Below are 21,166 nucleotides of genomic sequence, written 5' to 3' on the forward strand. Positions count from 1 at the left end.
CCGTAAGCATTTTGAGGAAATACGGCACCTGAGAACCCAGCCGTATGAAGCGGAAAAACACAAGCAGGTCCTTGGTGAACTCCATAGACAGGCGTCGGACCTTTATGTCGGGAATTGCCCGGTGAATCCAGTACTTGAAGAAAAATATCCAGAACTCGCAGAAGAGGAACGCATACTCCCCAGGGAAACGCGTGTCACTCTTGCTCAACTTCGTTCTGGATACTGTAACAGGTTAAACTCTTACCTATCCAGAATCAACCCCGACATACAAAATGTATGCCCTGCTTGCAATGTGTCCCCACATGACACCAACCATCTCTTTAATTGTAATGTGGAACCAACGCCTCTAACACCCCTTTCCTTATGGTCCACCCCTGTTGAAACGGCAAGTTTCCTTGGACTCCCGTTAGAGGATATTGATGACAATTTGTGATGGGTCGCGGCTATTAGGTGGGGCGAGCATTGCTACAACAACAACAACAACAACAACAGAAAGTTATGGGAGGAATATATAAATTTATGATTTCAACATTAACACCGACTCACCGAGTAGATATACCTTCACATTCTAAGTTATTGTCACTCCGGCCGATGTCAGATAGATTATACTGCACGGTATTATGAGGTATGAATGAGAGGCGGCCTCCATTTTTTCCCTGTTGATGCTTGCTGTCCACGCTGAGGGCAAGCAAGAAGTGGACGTCTTTGCGTGAAAACAGCTAGGATCTACAAAGGATTCGAAGAAATTGTGAGCCTGATGGGGATTGGGGGCTAGCACAGAATACTTTATGATTCTAAACAATGTCGATTTTGTACATGTTAATATTGTAACGAATTTTAGAGGAATTCCGCTTATTTGCAACCTTCTGCTAACGTTCAAATCGCTAAATTGTTGAATAAATGGTCTTTATTAGACTACTTTAAGAGTACTTCACAATAACACTTATACTTCACAACTAAGTGCGTGTTGAAATCAAACTGATTAGTCATCCCTCAGCTTGCGCTGCTTTTATACTCTCTGTTGCCTCGTCTGCATATTTCTGCAACGGTCTAGACGTTTCGCCTTCTAGAATAGTTGTATCTCCTACTTCGTAATTTCTATATACATGTATATTTGTAGTTTATGTTTATCTTATAGCTATATGCAGGTGTATGCGTGAGTACTACTTCGGCCGATGATTACTTGTGTTTGTTAGTATCTCTTCGTTGCCTTGTATGTATGTGTGTAAATGATGATTGATTTGTTTACGTACACAAGAGTGACAGCTTGCTTTATAATTGCTGTGCCTTTATTTATTTAGTATCAGCTTAGTGATGCTAATATTTGTCACAATATTGACGAGGCTATGCCCCTGCTACTGCTATAAAAAGTCCTTAACATTTATATAGTAATTCACAAACATATTTCCGTTATTATCCATCCGACTATATCTTATGTTCTTTCTTTAAATTACCTTTCCAGACTGACAGCGGTGTGGATATACGCAATGTAAAATTACCCGATCCACCACCTGCCACTAATCAAGTTTATGCCATTGTACGAAAGCTCAAAAATTTTATCTCTAGTAAGAAATCTCCGGGCTCGCAATCAAAATATGGCGGTAGTCAACAAAAACTTTATGAAAACTCTACGCAATTCTATGTAAGCGGCACGAGTAATATTTACGAGAATACACCAAAGACTAAATCTAAGACGCCGAAAAACTTGAAAAAGGCACCTGCTACTCCGCAAGATCAAGATGTTTATGAGAACACCGAATTTCATAGTCCGCTCGCTCTCGGTGGAGATGATAAAACGCTTAACAAGTCAGACAAGATTTCGACTAGTCCAACAGAAGTGAAGCTTGCCGATACAACTAATGACACTAACACCACACTACGTAGCAAATCTAAATCAAGTAAAAGTTTCAAGTCACGTCTGCGAAAAAGTTTAGTCGGTTCCACCTTTGACATGAAGCAGTTATCTCCGCTAACGCCTGCACGTAGTACTTTCTACATTGAAGATCCAACGTATGGTGGTTCGGGTGAATTAGATTCAGGATTTTCAGAGAAAGCATCCTCCGGTGATCTGCCTACAGCACCAACAATACCCACGCCGGAAACACAAAAATTCTCAACTGTAACGCGTAAAGCGAAAAAGGAAGCAAAAACATCAAATTCGCAGCGACGGAGAACTACCATTGGTATACGGCCACAGGATCCACCACCACCTCCACCGGTGGTTTCATCAACGACCTCCTGGTATGCAGAATGTGGTGTATTCAAAAATGGTACAAATGGTGTGCAAGAAGAATCGGAGCTATCACTAAATGATAGCAAAGCAAGTCAGAGCGGCTCTTCGGGCCACAATGGCAGTTCGTGGTACACCGAAGCAGGCCTATATCAGACTAGTGGTGTATCAGTGGCCAGTGGTTCGAGTGGCAGTTCAGGTGTATCGACTGGAAATGAAGGCGCGCTTGGTGATGAACTGCCGCACAGTATGTTCCAGAATGAGCCGCTTTATCAAATTTATAGCGCTGCAAAGTTGGAGGTAAGTTTGAAGCAGGAAAGAAAAATTAAAAATCATAACTACATACGAATTGTTAACTGTTATTTACAGTCCATCACACGAGATATGGAAGGCAATGATAGCTCTACAGACGGCTATGAAGAGATTGGGCAAAACGGCACGTCAGAGGAAGCGCGCATTAGCAGCCAGAAGCATAAAAGACCAAGCGCTTTTCAGCTAATTGAACCAAAGAATGGACCATCGCGCACATTGTGGAGTGAAATCCCTGAGGTTATCAATTCGTGTGTACTTGGTGCGTAAACTTTCACTGCTAACTAAGTTAGGGTAGAACTTGCTAATATTTTCTCTCTCTCCCCCCACTTGCAGCCACTCTCACGCCACGTGAACGTAGTTTGCAAGAAGCGAAATTTGAGATTATCACCTCTGAGGCGAGTTATCTCAAGTCGCTCAATCTACTGCGCAGTCACTTTATGAATCATCCCATATTTCGAGATACGAATGTGGTTGGCGCACGTGATCGTAAAGCTCTTTTCGCCTATATTGTGCCAGTGCATGAATGCTCCGAAAGACTACTTACGGAAATGGAATCCTGTTGGCAAGATAACATCATGTTGATCGGTTTGAGTAAGCGTATTTATAATGTTGCTGAAAAATACTTTCATGTCTACATTGCGTTTTGTGAGCATCAAGGGCGTATGGATCGTACTTTACGTCGGTTGAAGGAGAGTGGTGGGATTTTTGCGCAAAATCTACATCTACTTGAGACGAGCCCCACTTGTTGTGGCCTAAATTTGCATTCCTTTCTTATGTTACCTATGCAACGCATTACTCGCCTTCCGCTGCTAATCGATGCCGTCTTCAGTAAAGTTAGTCCCAATGATGATGAATATGAAAACTGGAAGATGACGTTGGCCATTATGAATAAGATTGTTACACAGTGCAATGAAGCTGCAAATCGTTGTGAACAAGCATACGAAATCGAACGTATAGCCCGTCAATTGGAGTTTCCCTCAACGATACGCGCTCTTGCCATAGCACCAGTGGGTGTGTCGGCACCCGGCTCAAAGCCACGTTTCCTGGTGAAGCGAGGTGAATTGACACATTTTGTATGGCGTGGTGACGATGTAAAGCTTACATTTGGTAAGAAATTCTCCAAAGTATCTATATACGCGTTTCTCTTTTCCGATCTGCTCGTGTTAACGAAACGCAAAGGAGAGGAACAATTCACCGTGTTTGATTACTGTCCTCGTAGTATGTTGACTATTTCATCTGGTGATTTGCGTGACATAAGTCAGACGCACAAAAATTTGATACTTATGACTTTGCTGGAGAATCACGAGCGCAAGACTGTGGAACTAGTGAGTTAATGATTCGATTATTGGAGCTAAATCGAATTCTTTCTATTTTAATCCTTTTTCTTTGCAGCTTCTCTCTTGTCCATCTGTATCAGAACAGGAACGTTGGTTGCAAGCAGTTCGACCGCCCGAGCCCGAAACGCCGGGTGAGAAATTGTATGCGCCGTGGGATTGTCCACAAGTGATAGCAAAGCACGTGTATGAAACGAGAGAACCGGATGCGCTTAGCCTGGAGGTTGGCGATGTGATAAATGTGACGCGTAAATTGCCGGACGGTAAGTTGATAATGAATTTTTATACGATGAGAATTGACTAGGTTGCGGTGTTTCTCTGTCAGTTACTTATTGTACCTATCCTGCTATATCGCGTAGAAGCATGGACATTGGCAACGTCAAATGAGAGGACTCTTAGAGTGTTGGAGGGAAAGTTCTATGAAATATTTTGTTGTTGTGTTAACATTGCTTCGCTCCATTCAATGGGCACGACCACAAATTGTCATCAAAGTCCTCTTATGGGATTCCAAGGAAACTGGCAGTTTTAACAGGGCGGACCGTATGGAGATTGGTGCTAGAGGCGTAGTTTCCACATTGCTATTGAATAGATGGTTGGTGACATATGGGGCACATCACATACATATATTACGTATGTCGGGTTGATTCTGGTCAAGTAAGAGTTTAACCTCTTACAGTACGAACGATGATGGGCCAGGGTGACTCGTGTCTCCCTTGGTAGTGTGCTTTCTTCTTCTGCAAAAGTAGAATATTGTATAATAATAACAGGGTTCACCGGGCGCGTCCTGGCAAAGGCATTTACCGATTCTGTGTGAATTTCGCTTAGGGCCTCTTTATGCTTGTCTTGATCAAACGGCTGTGTTGGCAGGTGCCGGATCTCGTCATAGTGCTTCTGAAGATGTTCCTTGAATCCTCGTGGAGGCGGGGCTAGACCAAGCAGTTGTTTGCTAGGATGTCCTGATGACAGTTTAACAAAAACTGTATGTTCAGCATTTTGTTGTGCTCTTTAATGTTGAGCTCTTTGGCTTCACTATGTAGGTGGTCTTCGGGAGGAGACATCCCGTGGGAATTCTGATTGCAGCATTTTGACAGCCCTGTAGCCTTTTCCGGTATGTGTTTTTCAGACCAGGTGATCAAGTCTGAAATTACAAAAAGGTTTTAAATGGAATTTGTTGAAATTTTTTAAATTGTATCCCCAAGCGACGCGTTGTATTTTAACAACTCACTTCCCTAATTGCATGCCTTCCTTGTAGCTTATCTCAGTTTAAGTTTTCAAATACTTTTCATTTTTCTAGGCTGGTATCAAGGTGAGCGCTTACGTGACGGAGTTGTCGGTTGGTTCCCTGGAAGTTACACCGAAGAAGTTAATTCAGCGCATGTGCGTGCTCGGAATCTAAAACAGCGTCAGCGTTTATTAACGTTTACTGCATCGTATCTAGAGTCACAGAAACGAAAATAACGGAGGTTTTTATAGGAAGACCGAGAAAGCGCACCGAGCATTTTCCCGAGGTCAAAGTAAACAATGCTGTTTTGAAAAATTCAAACTTATATAAGAAAACGCCCCAAGTGGTTTATGGGGATTGCACCGTTAAAGTTAAATTTTTTCTGGAATAGAATGAAGCTTAAGCTGCCGATTTAGCCTTGGAAAAATACAATGAATTCGATTTCCAGTCGTTCTGTAGATATTTGTATAAGTAAATAGATGACAAGGCGTCATAAATTAAACATAAGCTATTTAGATTAAATTTAAATATATACCATACATGTGTTTGTGCCTTCTAGTTAGTAGCAGTAGTAATAATAAAAATTTAGTAAATAATAAGAAAACAAATTCCAATTAACAAAGTTTCTCGTATTATAATAAATTTTTAAAAGTCGTATTTATTTAAAATGTGATAAAGTCATATATGTACATTTGTAGTACTCCTATATTGATAATAGAAAATGCTCGCAACCCAGCCAGCTTTATTTGAAAATTTTGATCAAAAAATATTTAAATATCATACGCCAAGATGATTAAAAACGTTCAAATTTAAAAGGATTTTCTGTTCGAAAATTGATGTATCGTCCGGAGAAAAATGTACCTTAAATGTGATTATTCTTGAATAACCATTTATGATTCGTATTTCGAAAAGCTTTTTATTCATATTTGATATCATTGTAAACTTGAGCTTTAATTGTTTTAGAGCAATATTTAACTGCTTTTCACAGTCATTTTCTGATCATATTCGTGACCATATTTCAATCGTTTTGGTTAAGATTTTTGAATCATTTTTGAATGCGATTATGATGCATTTATTCTTCATATCTCATTCAAAATAAGATACTACATAGTAATCTTATTTCCTCAGGGGAAGAAAGCATGCGGAAGTGAGCTATTTGAACCACAGGTCACTCAAAAACAAACTTGATCGATATACACCTGCGACTACAACATCCAACATCAGTTATGATCGTCAGTATCTTAAAAAACGATACGGTACGGGATGTTGAAGACATATCCAACATATGTCAAAAGAGTTTCACTTACCTGGGGTTCAAATAGCTCACAACCTTTCCGGGAAGCCGAAGGTGGAAAATGGTTGGGGAAATCTTCGGTCGAGCAGCATTGGCATTATATTGGCTTGAAGAATATGTTACTAATAAGATGATTATATATGTACATATTTTTTCTGAACTTCATGATTGAAAAAATGTGTGTATGTGAAAAAAATAAGATTTCCAATGAAAAGTAAAATTTTAACAAGTATAAAATTTATTCAAGGTTCGATTCGAGCTCAAGGCCAGAACAATAATTTTTTTCTAATGATAATTATTGTTTTTTTTTTTTTTATTTTTCTAAATTTGAAAAATTGTATTTTGTTTTTGGAATAGTAAGTAGAAAATTTTTCAGACAACCTGCCATAGCTGCGCAGATAGATCCATTTCGAAGGGTGCTAAGCCTTCATCATCAGTACGCTTTAGGCACGCTGCGCTATTTTTAGCTATACAGCGGTGGTTTGTTTGACTGAAAAATTGCTACTTATATTCCTTCTTACCAGCTATATTTATTCAGTGTTGCGCCATTTGTTGCAAATCACTGATAATGCTGGATTTGTTTATTGTTAATTACTTTATTTTGACATTCCCAAGTGCTCATGGTTTATTAACAATTGTTTTTGTTTTTTTTATTGGCCTATTGATAAATGATTCAAGGTTCGATTCGAGCTCAAAGCCAGAACAATAATTTTTTTCTAATGTTAATTATTGTTATTTTTTTTTTTTTTATTCAGTCAACAAAGATAGTCGGAAAAGATTCAGAAGGCCGAATTAAAAATGATTATAAATTTTTGATCACCTAAAATAAACACATTTGATTCAAATATGATTCCAAAATGTGATTGAAAAACTACATATATTCAGTTTTTGATCATCAAAGGTAAGCGTATTTGATTATTCTTTTTGTTGGTTTTTATGAAATATTAAAATTTAATCATCAAATCACTTCAAAAATGATTCCAAAAAGTGATCGAAAAATGCTTTTCAGATTTTGATCATCAAAAGTATTCACATTTGATTATTTCTTTTGTTCATTTGTATGATAACTCATTATTTAGTTAGAAAGAGTAATCAAATTGTATTTATATGTAGGGAAAATCAAAATTTAATCATCTAAATGCTGAGGGGGATTATAGGAGTAATAAAAGTATGCGTATGGGAAAAATTATTTGTCATTGAAAAATTAACATCTATTTTCCTTTATATAACAATCGCATAATATTATAAAAAGTGTTATTGACTTTTACTTTTAATCTAAATTTCTTTTTGTAATATTACTCTAAAATGTCTTGTTAAGTGTAAACTATTTATGTATAAAGACGTCGATATATAATAAGCTTTATCAATAAAAATTGACTAGATCTAAAAACAATAAATATCTTATATATATGTAACTCAAAACTGAAATAAATATATAGAAAATTCAAATGTATACACCGGTTAATCTTCAAGTTCTGTAGATTCTTTAAAGTATCGATAGCTCATGTTCTTAAATTAGAGGTTGAACCTTGGGCAATGAAAATGTGTCTCTCTAGCGTTCATCATTCTTAATATAAAGACCAAAGCGAATCCATGCCAAGTGGTGGCAAAGCAAATTCAATCAATTCGCCGTGCAGAAGAATGTAAAATCAAAAGAAAATTTTAATTGATTTCGATTAGCTGACATATTAAATTACAAGCCAAATCTATACCAAGTGGTGGCAAAGCGAATTCAATCAATTCGCCGTGCAGGTGAATGTCAAGTCAAAAGAAAATTTTCATAGAATTCGATTAACTGACATTTTGTTGTACAAGGCTTTGTATAGAAAATTATCAAGAAGAAGCAATCAGCTGATGGGATAACAACACCTGGTACTGAATTCGCCTTGACGTGAACAAGACGAAATCAAGGCGAATTCATTACCAGCTGTTGTTATCCCCAGCTATTGCTTCTTCTTGAATATTTTCCATACAACGCCTTGCACACCAATATGTCAGTTAATCGAAATCAACGAAAATTGTTCAGTGCGAATCCATGCAAGGTGATGGCAAAGCGAAAAGTTGCATTCATTTCGACTAACTGGCATATTTCTGCACCAAGGCGTTGTTCGTAAATTTTCAAGAAGAATCAACCAGCTAACGTGTTAACATCACCTGGTGCTGAATTCGCATAGGACGGGAAGATAATACAAAATTGTATAAGACCAAACCGATTATTGTGTATTGAGCCAAGCAAAATTTCAAATTACGTGGGTTTAACGATAGCTATTGTCGATTTGTGTATATCGCTTGAACTAAAAGAAATGGCAAAGTTTTTGTTTTCCAAATATATAACCCTTCAGGGCAAAATGGGAATTTATCAGTACACAAATAACCCAGCACCCAAATTGCCCTATATCTCTTGAATCAAGCAAGATTTTCTAAATTCTTGTTTTGCGTATGTACTTGCAGATTTATCCACAATTTGACTCAGGGTTCCATTTGGCTTGGCTCAAAAAATATACACAAAGCGACAGTAGTTATCGATAAACCGATTAACCCACTTAGCACCTTAACAGTTAACGGTAGAACATTAAACGAAGTTGTGCCTCAATCCACAAGTAAATAGCTACACAATGCAACAAAAAAATCGGAATTTTACTTAGTACAAGAGATAAACACAATAATCGATTTAGTCGTCAGTAGTTGTCGATAAACGGGATATCTCACGTAGCGTTCGAACCGTTAAATATAGGAATTCGGATCAAATTGTGGATTGATCTACAAATAAATCCCTTTATAATACAAAACAAAAGTTAAGAGAAGCTTGCTTCGTTCAGAGATATAGAGCAATTTAAGTGCTGGGTCATTTGTGTACCGATAAATTCAAATTTTTGCCTTGAAGGGTTAATGATGGAACTTTATATCAAATTGTGGATTCATCTAGAAGTGGGTTCCTATATAAGCACACGGAGTTTTTGGTATCGATTCAGAGACTGAGACTGAGGTTTTTTTATTTTAACAGGAGTTTAAAATTAAAAAAAAAAGAAACCCTTTCGAAAGGCACAAACTGCCATTAAACAAATGTTGCATCCAAAAACCACCGACTGAATAAAACTAAATACTGCGCATTTTAATAGGTGCTTAGAATATAAAGACCGACGACCACGGAAGTAAGTGATTTCTTTATTGCCCCTAAATGTATCTTACAAAATTGTGTGGCTCACTTATATGGAATATAATATACCTATGGCATGTTCTAAAAAAAATATATTTTTTGAGGTTGTAATTTCTATATTTTTTTCAGTCCAAATCTGAAGGAGACCCCTATTAAAAAAATTCAAAAAGCTAAATTTGTTAAATAACATTTTGAAGAATCTAAATTATTCTTGCTTCTCAGATTGTACATGTGTCCACTGACACTTTATTGAACACAAAGTCAAATTACAACATATACAGAAAATATGTATGCAAATACTTTCAACTTAGCTTTAAATGTATTAGTTTGGACTGTCCGAAGCAATATCCGACGAGAACCGCACTCGTCAGAAGCCAGTGGCTGAATGCATAGTGTACAAGTACAAGTGTGTTGACTTCTTTCTGACAGGCACTCGCTTAAGTGAGCATAACGGGAAAATCTGGGTTACCATTGTTGTTTCGGTTGAAAACGGTCAATTAGGGTTCTGTGAAGAGACGTAAAAGATTGAAACAGGATTTATGTAGTCACAAAAGTGTTGCTCCTGTTCCACAGCATTTTAATTTTATATTTTGGCGAAAAGTGTTCAGTTCAGATTTATTGATTTTCATTAAAAGTTTAATTTATTACGGAGAGTTACTCTTTAAGTGTAAAAAGCAGAGAAAACGTAGAGTTTTTCAAATTATTGTGAAAAACTTTTTAATTTGAATTTCTGTACCCAAGTTCACTATATTTGTGTAACACAAGAATCTTAAGGTCAATTCCTTAACTATGAAAAACTGAAAAATGTACACTTATTGAAAACTCATTTGCACACACAATTTAAACTTTGAATTTAGTTGTGTTTTTATGCACAAAATTTTGAAACTAAAAACAAAATTTTCATTTGTCAGAAAAAATTAAGAAAAAACGGCCTAATATCCAAAAACCCTATCGAAATACAAATTGTCTTGTTTGTTTTTAATGAACTACGTTGTATTTTTCTTGTATTTCGTTAGTTTTTTTTTAAATATAGTTCACACACACCAGTACTGAGACCTTATTGGCTCCATCGACAAAAAATATAAGAGAAAATACAAAAAAAAAAAAATATATAGAAAACTAGAAGACCCGGCAGACGTTGTCCTGCCCTAAATTTGGTCTATCTGTATACATTTTAATAAGCTTTTTCCGTCTGACTCTGCCCTCTCCCCCTCTTCACTTTTTCCTAATCCTTTTATTCACTCCTCCCTCCATCTTTTTCGCTTCATCTATCTCCATCTTCGTCTCATTCTATCTCTTTCTCAATCTCCCTCTCTCTTTTCTCTTCTCTCACCTTCTTCTCATTCTTCTGCATCCCTTATTGCCTGTCCCACAGGGTGGTATTATTTTATTCCAGTCCCAGTCTCAGTTCCACTCCGATTCTCAGCCCCAGTCATAGTCCTAATCCCAACCCCAGTCCGTCTCTGGATAATATATTACTCTGTACTAAAGCACTCATCAACAGCTTTCATTTGATATCCATATTGTATAAACACTGTCTAGGCATTCACTGGCCCACATTTTGGTCTATATCTCGAGACCCTAGTAACCCAGGGGTATGAAAATTACCCTCTCTACACAACTAAAGACTCTCCTGAATTAAAAAAATTATCGTACTACCTCTAAATCGCGGTCCCCCTCAGAAACCCCCACCCTCTCGGCGGGCCTGGTGATGTGCTATACTTGATATCATTCGCTATAATATTTTTTTATTGATAAGCAGGTTGTTTAATTAAACACCAAGCAATTACACGGAAGTATATCCGCACCACCTGAAAATATGAGTACCGCTGCGTAAACGTAACATTTTATTATTACGTATAAACAAATCAAAAATTTGCAATAAAATAATATTACGACTATAAACTGAGATATAACCTATCCTATCTCTCAAGTTAGATCAAACTACACACGAGGTGCAAAACAAATTCAAAATCGGTTCAGTAGTTTAGGAGTCCATCGCGGCCAAAAATGTTGTGACACGTGTTTTTTATATATTAAGATAAAGTAGTGTCTTATAGGAGTTTGATTTGTTTGCACTTACATCACCATTTTATTTGCAGGAGACTTTCACAGCTACAAAAATTAAGGCGGATTTACACAAACGCTTTGGTTGTGTTGCATTCATTAATTCATCTGTCGGGCGAAGTATCGAAAAATTTACAAAATGTTTTGGTTGCGTGCCTACGCTTTGACAACGCCATACGAAAAACAATGAAACGCCGTACGTTATCTTTGCTTTGAAGCGACCAAAGCGTTTATATACAGCCCAATTCTAAACGAAAATTCCGTGCGAGTTTTCTCCCTTCTCCCATTCCTCGTATTCTAAATAAAAATTCCTTGTGAGTTTTTTCACTTCTCCCTTTCCTCCTATTCTGAACAATGTTCGAAAAAGCGGAAACCGGTTATGGGAGAAAAGTAGGTATTATGAATGTGAGGGAGAGGGAGATTTCTCTGCCATTTCATAGGAGTTTTTTCACTTGTTAAATTAAAGGGAATGCATCAAATTAGTTAAAGGTTATTTTAAGAAAGAACACTTATTTGTACAAATTTGTGCTAAAAGATGTATTTATATTCTACCACAATATTGTCACTGTTAATACAACTGTAGTGTCAAATTGGGTTACTGCATTTAAATCTGGCAACTCCCCCTCTAATAAAAAAAAGATGCAGCCATGCATGTATGCACTTGGCATTACTGGGTGAGAGAGTCGAATGACGGAGAATTCTGATTGGCTGAATCCTCCGTTAGTCGACTCTATCACGCCATCGCATCATAAGATTTTCCCGTTATGCGTTTTTGCATACCGGCAAAGTTGCTTTGAAGCGTCAGTATTTTTTCTACAGTTTTCAGTTTGAATTGAGCCGGGGATACAGACGCAAGTGCGCGAACTAAAAAGTAATAAAAGAAAAGTTGTGCGTGTGTAACCTAAAATAGTGAGAACTAAAAGAAAGGTTGTGCGAAACCAAAAAAGAAAAGATTTTTTTTAGACGAATACCAAATAAAATTATTCTATGACCAAAACTAAAAGAAAAGGTGTCTGTACATTTTAATTAAATAAAAAGGAAACAAAAAGGTAACTAGTGTGAGTCGGAGTGTGGTATCGCCCCAGCGTGAGGGTGAGTTCGCCCGGCCAAATCCAAAATGCCGGTGATGCAACTAAAGTTCTTATACAACAACAACTACAACCACAATATTCTTTATTTTAAGTCGAAAAGTATATCATAAGCAACGGTAGAGCTCTTGGTATACAAGTTTGATGCAGCCATCCAGAAATTGCGCAAGGATTTTTTAATAAGACTTAAATAGATTTTGGCATATGATGAAGGACGAATTCAACTCAACTTGGCCGCCAGAAAATTGCTTTGCTGAATGAAAGCAGGCAACTCCGGCAGATTTGTGTGCGGCCGTCTTCTTCTTATGTTCCGCTGTTGATGTTGCTGTGGCACCAATTCATTACTCATTTCAGTGAATACCACATGAAATGCAATAAATACTGTGCAATGTTTATATTTTATTTCTTAATTTCCAACAAATTTGCAACAATAATTAAACTTTTCAATTTTTTAAACAAAATAAGAAATGTGCAACGAAATTTCAATTGACAAAACAGCTGACTTCGAAAATTCGAAATTCCTATTCCCCAATTATTGTTCTCCCTAGGAGAACAGAATTGGAGGAATTTTTCCGCGGGAATAAAAAAATCCGCGAGAACAAAATTCCGCGAGAATATTTAGAATTGGTCTGATAATTTTGACCTTATGCATTTGTGTAAACAGCCTTAGAAGTAAAAATTTTCCATGTTACACGTGTGGCGCTTTATATTTTAATCTAATTTAAATAAATTTTGCTTTCCGTATGTTTCCGCATTGTTGCAGGCTAGAAATCTTCTAGTATTCTTATTTCCCCGGAAATATATGCAACTATTTTATCTGTAAATACTACAAAGTTTTATTAAACTATCAAATGCAACTCAGCTTGAAGTACTCTTACGTACCAAAAATGCAACTCTAGACCTAAGATTTGCATCAGGTGAGCGAGGCTGTTTGTAGTTTTGACGTTTATCGCTTAGTTGGCACACTTGTCTAGGCACACTATGGCTGAATGAATAAAATGAACAACTGAAAATATTTGCGAATCGATGACAAGTGATTGTCAGGGTTGCGATATACATAAAAACATACGATATGTACAGAGTAGTATTACAATGGTATTCGCACAGAGTTGCATGTAAACAGTGTTGTATTTTTATAACATAAAACAATAAGGTTGTTTGATTGACCGATTGACTCGTTACAGTCTCCCACTAGGATACTGATATCGACCCGATGAGATATCCTACTTGGTAGCCTTTCGTGGACGTCCTCGACGACGTATCATGTTCACTGGATTCTCAGGAATAGTGCTGGAACTTTGGAACGGTGTCAATGATGACGCATGATAAGTGCCTAAAGGATATTGTGGATTATCCTCATGAGCTACAACATATGCGGAGGAACCCTGTTTGCCAATGACGGTATAAGGACCATCTCGTCGTGGTACGAATTTTGAAGTTACGCCCTTAGCGGCATTGCTTAACACTTGCGTGGTCACTAGAACCTTGGATCCAATTCCTAATCCTTCTTGTTCACGCCTTTGAGGATTGGTTAAATGTTTATTGTGATCTTGTTGTTTCTGTTCGCATTCACGAGCGTTTTGAAATGCCTTAGTCAGAGTATCGAGATATGGAGTAATCTCAGCGATAAAGTTTTCAGAGTGTATGATGGCTCGTATATCATGCTGGACATCGTCAATCGTCCTCAGTTCACGCCCGAATGTAAGATAGGCCGAAGTATAACCAGTACTTTGACATCGAGTTGTATTCATAGCAAAGCGAATGGCAGGTAATCTTTCTGCCCAAGTGCGATGTTGGTTACCTACCAAAATTTCTAACTGCGTCTTCAGGTCCCGATTCTTTCGCTCTACGGGGTTGGCTTGGGGATGGTACAAGGGAGTAAACACTTGGCTTATTTCGAGACAGAACGTTAGCTTCTGCATAACTGCCGATAAAAATTGTACCCCATTGTCGCTGATGATTCGTCTTGGAACGCCATACCGTAGGAACACTTCGTCTATCAACGTTCTCGCAGAGATTTCAGCAGAGGCTTCTTTTAGCGCAAATAGTTCCACCCAACGACTCGCTACATCCTCCACTATATATATCCACTGCATACCATTGGTATCTGCTGGCAACGGCCCAAATAAATCGATAGCTATGGTTTCAAAGCGTTGTTTACTGGACGTAGTTTGATACAATCGATACAACTTTTCACGTGGCTTTCAATATCTTTACGAATTCCAGGCCAGTAATAGCGGGACATTATCTTATTCGCCGTTCTATCAATCCCATAGTGACCTGCTATATCTTTATTATGGTAGTGGTCCAATATCGCCGAACGCTCAGATGTAGGGATGACTAATTGTGCGTCCTCGCTATTTTCGTCATTGTAACAATACAATATACCATCGTTCATGGTGTAACCTCTTTTGGACCAATGCACCGCATCGTCTGTTTTATTTTCGAAGCAGTCAATAATTGCCTTCAGATCTGGGTCACTTATCTGCCCTTCTCTTATCTGCTTTGCTCCTAACCGTGGGAGATCAATTTCAAATGAGCATATGTCGCAGAGTTCTTCAGCAACGTGTTCGGCCTCACATGGCGGCCGCGATAACATATATTAGTTCTTGCAGGCTTTTAATCAATTTGTATATTATAAGACTGTATCAATAATGCCCAACGTGAAAGCCTTCCTGTAGGAGATTTTAATTTCATCAGCCACTTCAATGGCCGGTGGTCCTCGGAATTTCTGCACAGCCCACACGATAGCCAAGGCTTCCCGTTCAATTGTGGAATAGTTTTGCTCGGCTTTTGTTAGCAATCTACTTACATACTCTATGGGATGCTCATCTGGCCCCTCCCCCTGGATCAGGACTGCTCCTAGTGCATATCCACTAGCATCGGTTTTGAGGATGAACGGCAAGTTTTCATCTGCTTGTTTTAAAATTGGTGTCGTCGTCAATAGCTGCTTCAGTTCATCAAACGCTTCCTGCTGTTGATCCGACCATTCCCATTTAACATTTTTCTTCGTCAGTTGTGAAAGCGGCTTTGCAACATTTGCGAAGGCGGGTACAACACGTCTGTACCACGAGCACACTTGTAGAAACGATAATAACTCCTTAACGTTTCTCGGAGGCTTGCGGAGTGATATGGCTGAAACTTTGTCTGGATCAACTTTGATACCATCAGGTGTGAATATGTGACCCAAATACTTCACAGCTTGACAGGAAAAACGAAATTTCTCTCGATTCACCTTAAGACCAAATTGCCTCAGACGATCAAAAAGCTTTCTAAGATCATCTAAGTGCTCCGCAAAACCCTTGGAACATAAAATAATGTCGTCCAAATATGCAACTAACGTTATGTCACATAACGCGATCTTAAGGCGATCTATCAATCGCTGAAAGGTCGCTGGTGCATTGCGCAGGCCAAAAGGCATTCGCGTAAATTTGTACATCCCGAACGGCGTAACGAAAGCAGTTTTATCTTGGTCCTCGTTTCTCATACCAACTTGCCAGTATCCCGCTTGTAAATCTACCGTTGACATGTATTTCGTGAATTTCGCTTCATGCAATAAATCATCAATTCGGGGTAACGGATACCTATCTGGTTTGGTGATAGCATTCAACTCTCTATAATCGATGCACACTCGTATACCACCTGATTTCTTGGGTATAAGGACCACTGGGGACGCCCAAGGTGATTCACAGTGTACTATTATGCCAGCATTCAGCATTTTGTCGAGTTCAATTTTTAGTAACTCTTTACGTTGAGGTGATAAGCGATACGGTGGCAAAGCGATTGGAGGGTGTTCGCCTGTGTCGATTCTGTGTATTGCAAATGTTGCAGAAGTCGGTTCCTTAAAAATATCGGCGTGTTCGGATAGCAATGCATCCAACTTCGTTTTTTCTGCCACAGTCAGCTCTAGGCCGTCTGGAAAATTTACATCCAAAGAATTTATTGGAAAAAAGTGGTCATCACAAAATTTGATGAACTCATCACTCGTGGCTCTTGCTTTAATTGTAGGTGCGAACAAACGAGAAGAGCTCTCAGGCGTGGTTTCGCCGACAGGTATTGAGTTTCTAAAGATGTTTTGAACGACGGTTGGTGAATAGTCGTTTGAGCGCGCTCGTGTATTCTTTACTGCTGGACCGGAGTTACTCTCTCTACAAATCTCTGGTGAGTCAGGAGTAGTCTGGCTTTGCGGCATACTTTTCGACGTAGCATATGAAGTTCGAAAGTTCGTTTGTGGTTTTAGCGCAAGGGGTCTGTAAATAGTTTGTTACCACATGTGCCCCGGCTATGTCCATATCATACGGTAGTTTACCTGGTTTAGGTTTCACAAAGTCGTACTTTATCTTAGGTTCACCCTCAAAATACCAAAAGCGCTGTGCCAAATTCAACACTATACCAGCTTGTTCCAAAAAGTCTGCCCCTATGAGAGTATGATTTTTCTTAGCGTTAGGAAGTGATATGATTCGTATCTTTCGTTGCCGGTTACCGATAGTTATGTCACATATGGTGGACAATACCTTTTGCGAAGTAGTTGTTCCATCTGCCGACGTGATATCTGCCAACACATCCTGAAACACACACCCTTTGCTAGTCATTTTTTTCTTTAGGTGAGCGCTAGCTACACTGGTTTTCGCTCCAGTATCAAATAATGCTTCACCTTGCATTCCGAACATCTCAAATTGGACGGATGGAATTGCTCTTCCAACAATGGTAGTGGATACGCTGTTTATAGGTAGATACTGTGGGCTCTCCTTGTTGTGTCCACTACATTTTGGACAGTTTTCACGGTAAACGCCTGGTGCACCACAGCCGTAACATGAGAACGAGGCGCCACGCTTGATTTGCGGCACACCTGTGCTTGTACTTGCTGCGTTAGTTTATTGTTGTGACTGCTGTGCCTGTTGCGACTGTTGCTCCTTCTTTTTCTTGAAGCAAACATCTGGGTTGTGGCCTCGTAGTCTACAAAATGAACACCTTTTCGGTACTTCCGCATGTTCAGACTTTTCCTTCACAGCTGGCATGAGCTGCTTTACTTCAGCTAAAAATATTTCTGCATCCCGGCAACGTGCTATCAACTCGTCGAATGTTGTAAGCGCTTCACGATGAACGCGCTCTCTAATCTTGACTGATAAGATGCCGTAAACCATGTTCAGTTGTACAATTTCACTTACGGAGTTAGTCAACTGAGAGAATAGCAGTCGCTTTTTGCAAATAAAGCTGTCACTAGGTTCACGCACTTGTTGTCTTTGTTCGAAGAAGTTTAAAAATATTTTCCAATCAGGAGTTGGTGGCGAAAATGTTGAGCGAATTAATTCTATCGCAGCATCAAACGTAGGCACGGACTCTTTCACGCCAATCCACCACGTTGCAGCGTAGTCCTCGAGTAGTAGTGGCATACCGCGCAAAGCATCGTTGTCGGAAATTTTTTCGATGTCTTTATACACCGTTATAGCGGTTATAAATTCTTCAACCGCTGCAGGGTCCCGTTGTCCGCGAAAACGTGAAGTGCATTGCGTAAAAGATCCGCTACTTTTACCGTTTGATATTGCAGCTAAAATTTGTGTAAACTGTTCTGGTGAAAACGTAGTCATGCTTGCTTTTTGCGGTGAGTTACAATTGGAGTGGTTCGTAGCCACTAAGTTGGGCGCAAATGAAGAATCTAAATTATTCTTGCTTCTCAGATTGTACATGTGTCCACTGACACTTTATTGAACACAAAGTCAAATTACAACATATATAGAAAATATGTATGCAAATACTTTCAGCTTAGCTTTAAATGTATTAGTTTGGACTGTCCGAATCAATATCGGACGAGAACCGCACTCGTCAGCATTGTTTACTATATAGTTTGGCAGCTTAATTCGAAGTTATGTTGCGAATAGAGTGGAAGGCACTCGCAGGCCGTGAAAATAGGCACTCCAATGGAGTGGAATGAAGAACATTAGGAAGACCAGAGTTGCATTGGATCAATCATTGCATCAATATTAAAGATAAATTTAGAAAAAATAATTAAATACTTGAGTATAAGCAAACATTTTCTTTCAATTACTGCAATTAAGGTGTCCTAGATGCTATTTATTCCAAAATTATAACATTTTATGTTTATTTAATAATGTAACTTCAATTTCCCTAAGATTTCCGTAATATGGCCATTAGTGATGTTTGTGTGTGTGTGCAAATTTTGTGCGATCAGCTGTTAGTTGCGCTACTTGGTAAAGTTTACAATGCTCGTCAGAAGCCAGTGGCTGAATGAATAAAATGAACAACTGAAAATATTTGCGAAGCGATGACAAGTGATTGTCAGGGTTGGGATATACATAAAAACATACGATATGTACAGAGTAGTATTACAATGGTATTCGCACAGAGTTGCATGTAAACAGTGTTGTGTTTTTATAACATAAAACAATAAGGTTATTTGATTGACCGATTGACTCGTTACAATTTTCGTTTTAAAATCCTCCATACGCTTTTATGGACAGTTTTTGGTTTTTGGTTTCTCGCCATATCCATAACCTAAGCTCACTTAGTCCAAGAACTGCTCGTTTTTTAAACCATTCTTTGCACCAAATTCTTTTTTTGCGATCTTCTCTCTTTTTTTTACGTTAATTGCCACAGCGAGCAATATTGCTGCAGCACAATTGTTGCCCGTATTCATCGCTGTCTGAAGGAGAACTAATGTTCGGCCAAAAGTTCGTATGGTGTATGGCCAAAGCTGCGAACAAGATTGCGGAATGTTCGCGGAAATGTTCGTGTCGTGTATTTGGCGCTTTAATCCAAAACTGCGCCGGATATTTTGCACGCTGTATAATGTAAAGCTAGGGCCCTAGTTAGCTGCATTCCACTACACGGCAAATTGTTTTTTGCATGCATTCTTACGGAACAATTCATATGTGGCGGCAGCAGCACGACGCGACGCAACCATGAGCCGCTGCCGTTACACGTCGCGCCTAGTGTGCATGCATCTTTTTCAGCGCTGGCATGCTTCAATTCCTGTAAGCACGTATTCAATACTATTTAAAGTACTTATACGTAAGGTGAGGAAATAACCAACTTTTATTTTTATAGGAACCACACTACGCATTGGGTAAGCATGTCGATGACCGGTCTTTGGATATGACGCTTCGACTTCCAAATACCTTTCTATCTCTCAATATCGTTCAGGTTCGTTATTGTCCTTAATTCCAAACATCTTTCGGAGAACAGATAACCAAGTCGTTCCCCAGCAATCGTGCAAGTACCAGAAGGTACTAAAGCCATAACAAATAGAAGTTATTTCCAACGAACAACCATATCTGCAACACTCCCAGTCGCTGACAATCCTACCCTTAAGAGTGTACACGTTATCTTTCTTCTGTGATTGGCTATGGTTGCTCATTGCTTTGGTAATTCATTACTTTAGATTACGACTGCTAAAATTACGAACCCGAAAGCGTAAATTGAAATATTTATTTCTCTAAAAAGATATTTACAAAAGAAATTAAAAATTGCATGGGGTTGTTGTATTTTCAGGAAATAAACTATGTACAATAAAATTTTGCATGTATTTAATTTTGACCCCAACCATTGATGGACCAGCCAGGATATTTGGCCTGGCGAAATTTTTTAATTTTTTGAGAATATCTTTTGACAGAAATAAATATAAGAAATAATTACCGCTTTCGGTAATAGTCTAGTTGAGGGGTCGACTGCTAATACGCAGTATCGAGAGAGATATCAAACGACGATACGTTATGACTAATACGTATCCAAAACAATGAACAAAATCTACAAAAAGTTATTAAATTCACCAACTCAAATATTTTTAGGTTATGGATATGGCGAGAAACCAAAAACCAAGTGGTTGGCTATGGTATGGTTATGGCTTTAGCGTTAAGGTATGGCACCATTAATCGATTACATTGATTTCCATAAGGTAGGTTCGATCAGCTGTTTTATCTGGTTATGGCTTTATGGTTATAAGTCACCATTAATTGGCCTATAACTGCCGCTTGATACGCTGCTAGCTATCATCCGGTGGCGAAATCCTGAGCCAGATAAATAATTTTGCATGTAAATGCAACAACAACGATTTGAGCCAGATAAATCCAGATAGAAGTCTGGTTCAGTGGTTCATTAGTGAGCCAGATAATTTGTTAATTACTTCTTTTTAGGTTGGCAACGCGGCCTTTAATATACCTACTTTTTCAAAAATAGATGTCGCTGCTTATCCTCTCGCCGTATGAGTTAAATGAAAGACAGCGGCGACATCTGCCTATCATATTTCACGTGTGCGAAAATTTGACGACATCTGCTTCTCAAGTCTCTCAATGATCGAGAGCATTCCCGTGAGAATTGAGCGTGAGCCGGAGCTGTAAAACTCACTGAAAGATGGCAGCTATCACACATTTTGCTTTGTTTGTTTGGCATCACTATTTGAGGTCATACGCATGTTGTCACCCTGTGCTGTCAAATTTTTTAGTCAA

The 21,166-nt window shown here is 38.5% G+C and overlaps 2 protein-coding genes across 9 annotated transcripts in view; one reads left to right on the forward strand and one right to left on the reverse strand.

Moving 5' to 3' along the window:
* Positions 1-7,845, forward strand: part of Exn (Ephexin) — a 212,208-nt gene extending 204,363 nt beyond the window's left edge. For all 8 annotated transcript variants that reach the window (XM_067788067.1, XM_067788066.1, XM_067788070.1 and 5 more), the window contains 5 exons: positions 1,463-2,530; positions 2,600-2,801; positions 2,876-3,867; positions 3,935-4,139; positions 5,171-7,845. In XM_067788067.1, coding sequence (XP_067644168.1) covers positions 1,463-2,530; positions 2,600-2,801; positions 2,876-3,867; positions 3,935-4,139; positions 5,171-5,334 — 2,631 coding nt within the window. In that variant the 3' untranslated portion in view covers positions 5,335-7,845. The remainder of the gene's footprint in view (positions 1-1,462; positions 2,531-2,599; positions 2,802-2,875; positions 3,868-3,934; positions 4,140-5,170) is intronic.
* The window catches only part of BBS1 (Bardet-Biedl syndrome 1), a 272,737-nt gene that overhangs the window by 239,101 nt on the left and 12,470 nt on the right, over positions 1-21,166 (reverse strand). The window lies entirely within an intron of this gene.

This window comes from Eurosta solidaginis, chromosome 5 (assembly GCF_040869045.1).
Source record: "Eurosta solidaginis isolate ZX-2024a chromosome 5, ASM4086904v1, whole genome shotgun sequence".
NCBI lineage: Eukaryota > Metazoa > Arthropoda > Insecta > Diptera > Tephritidae > Eurosta > Eurosta solidaginis.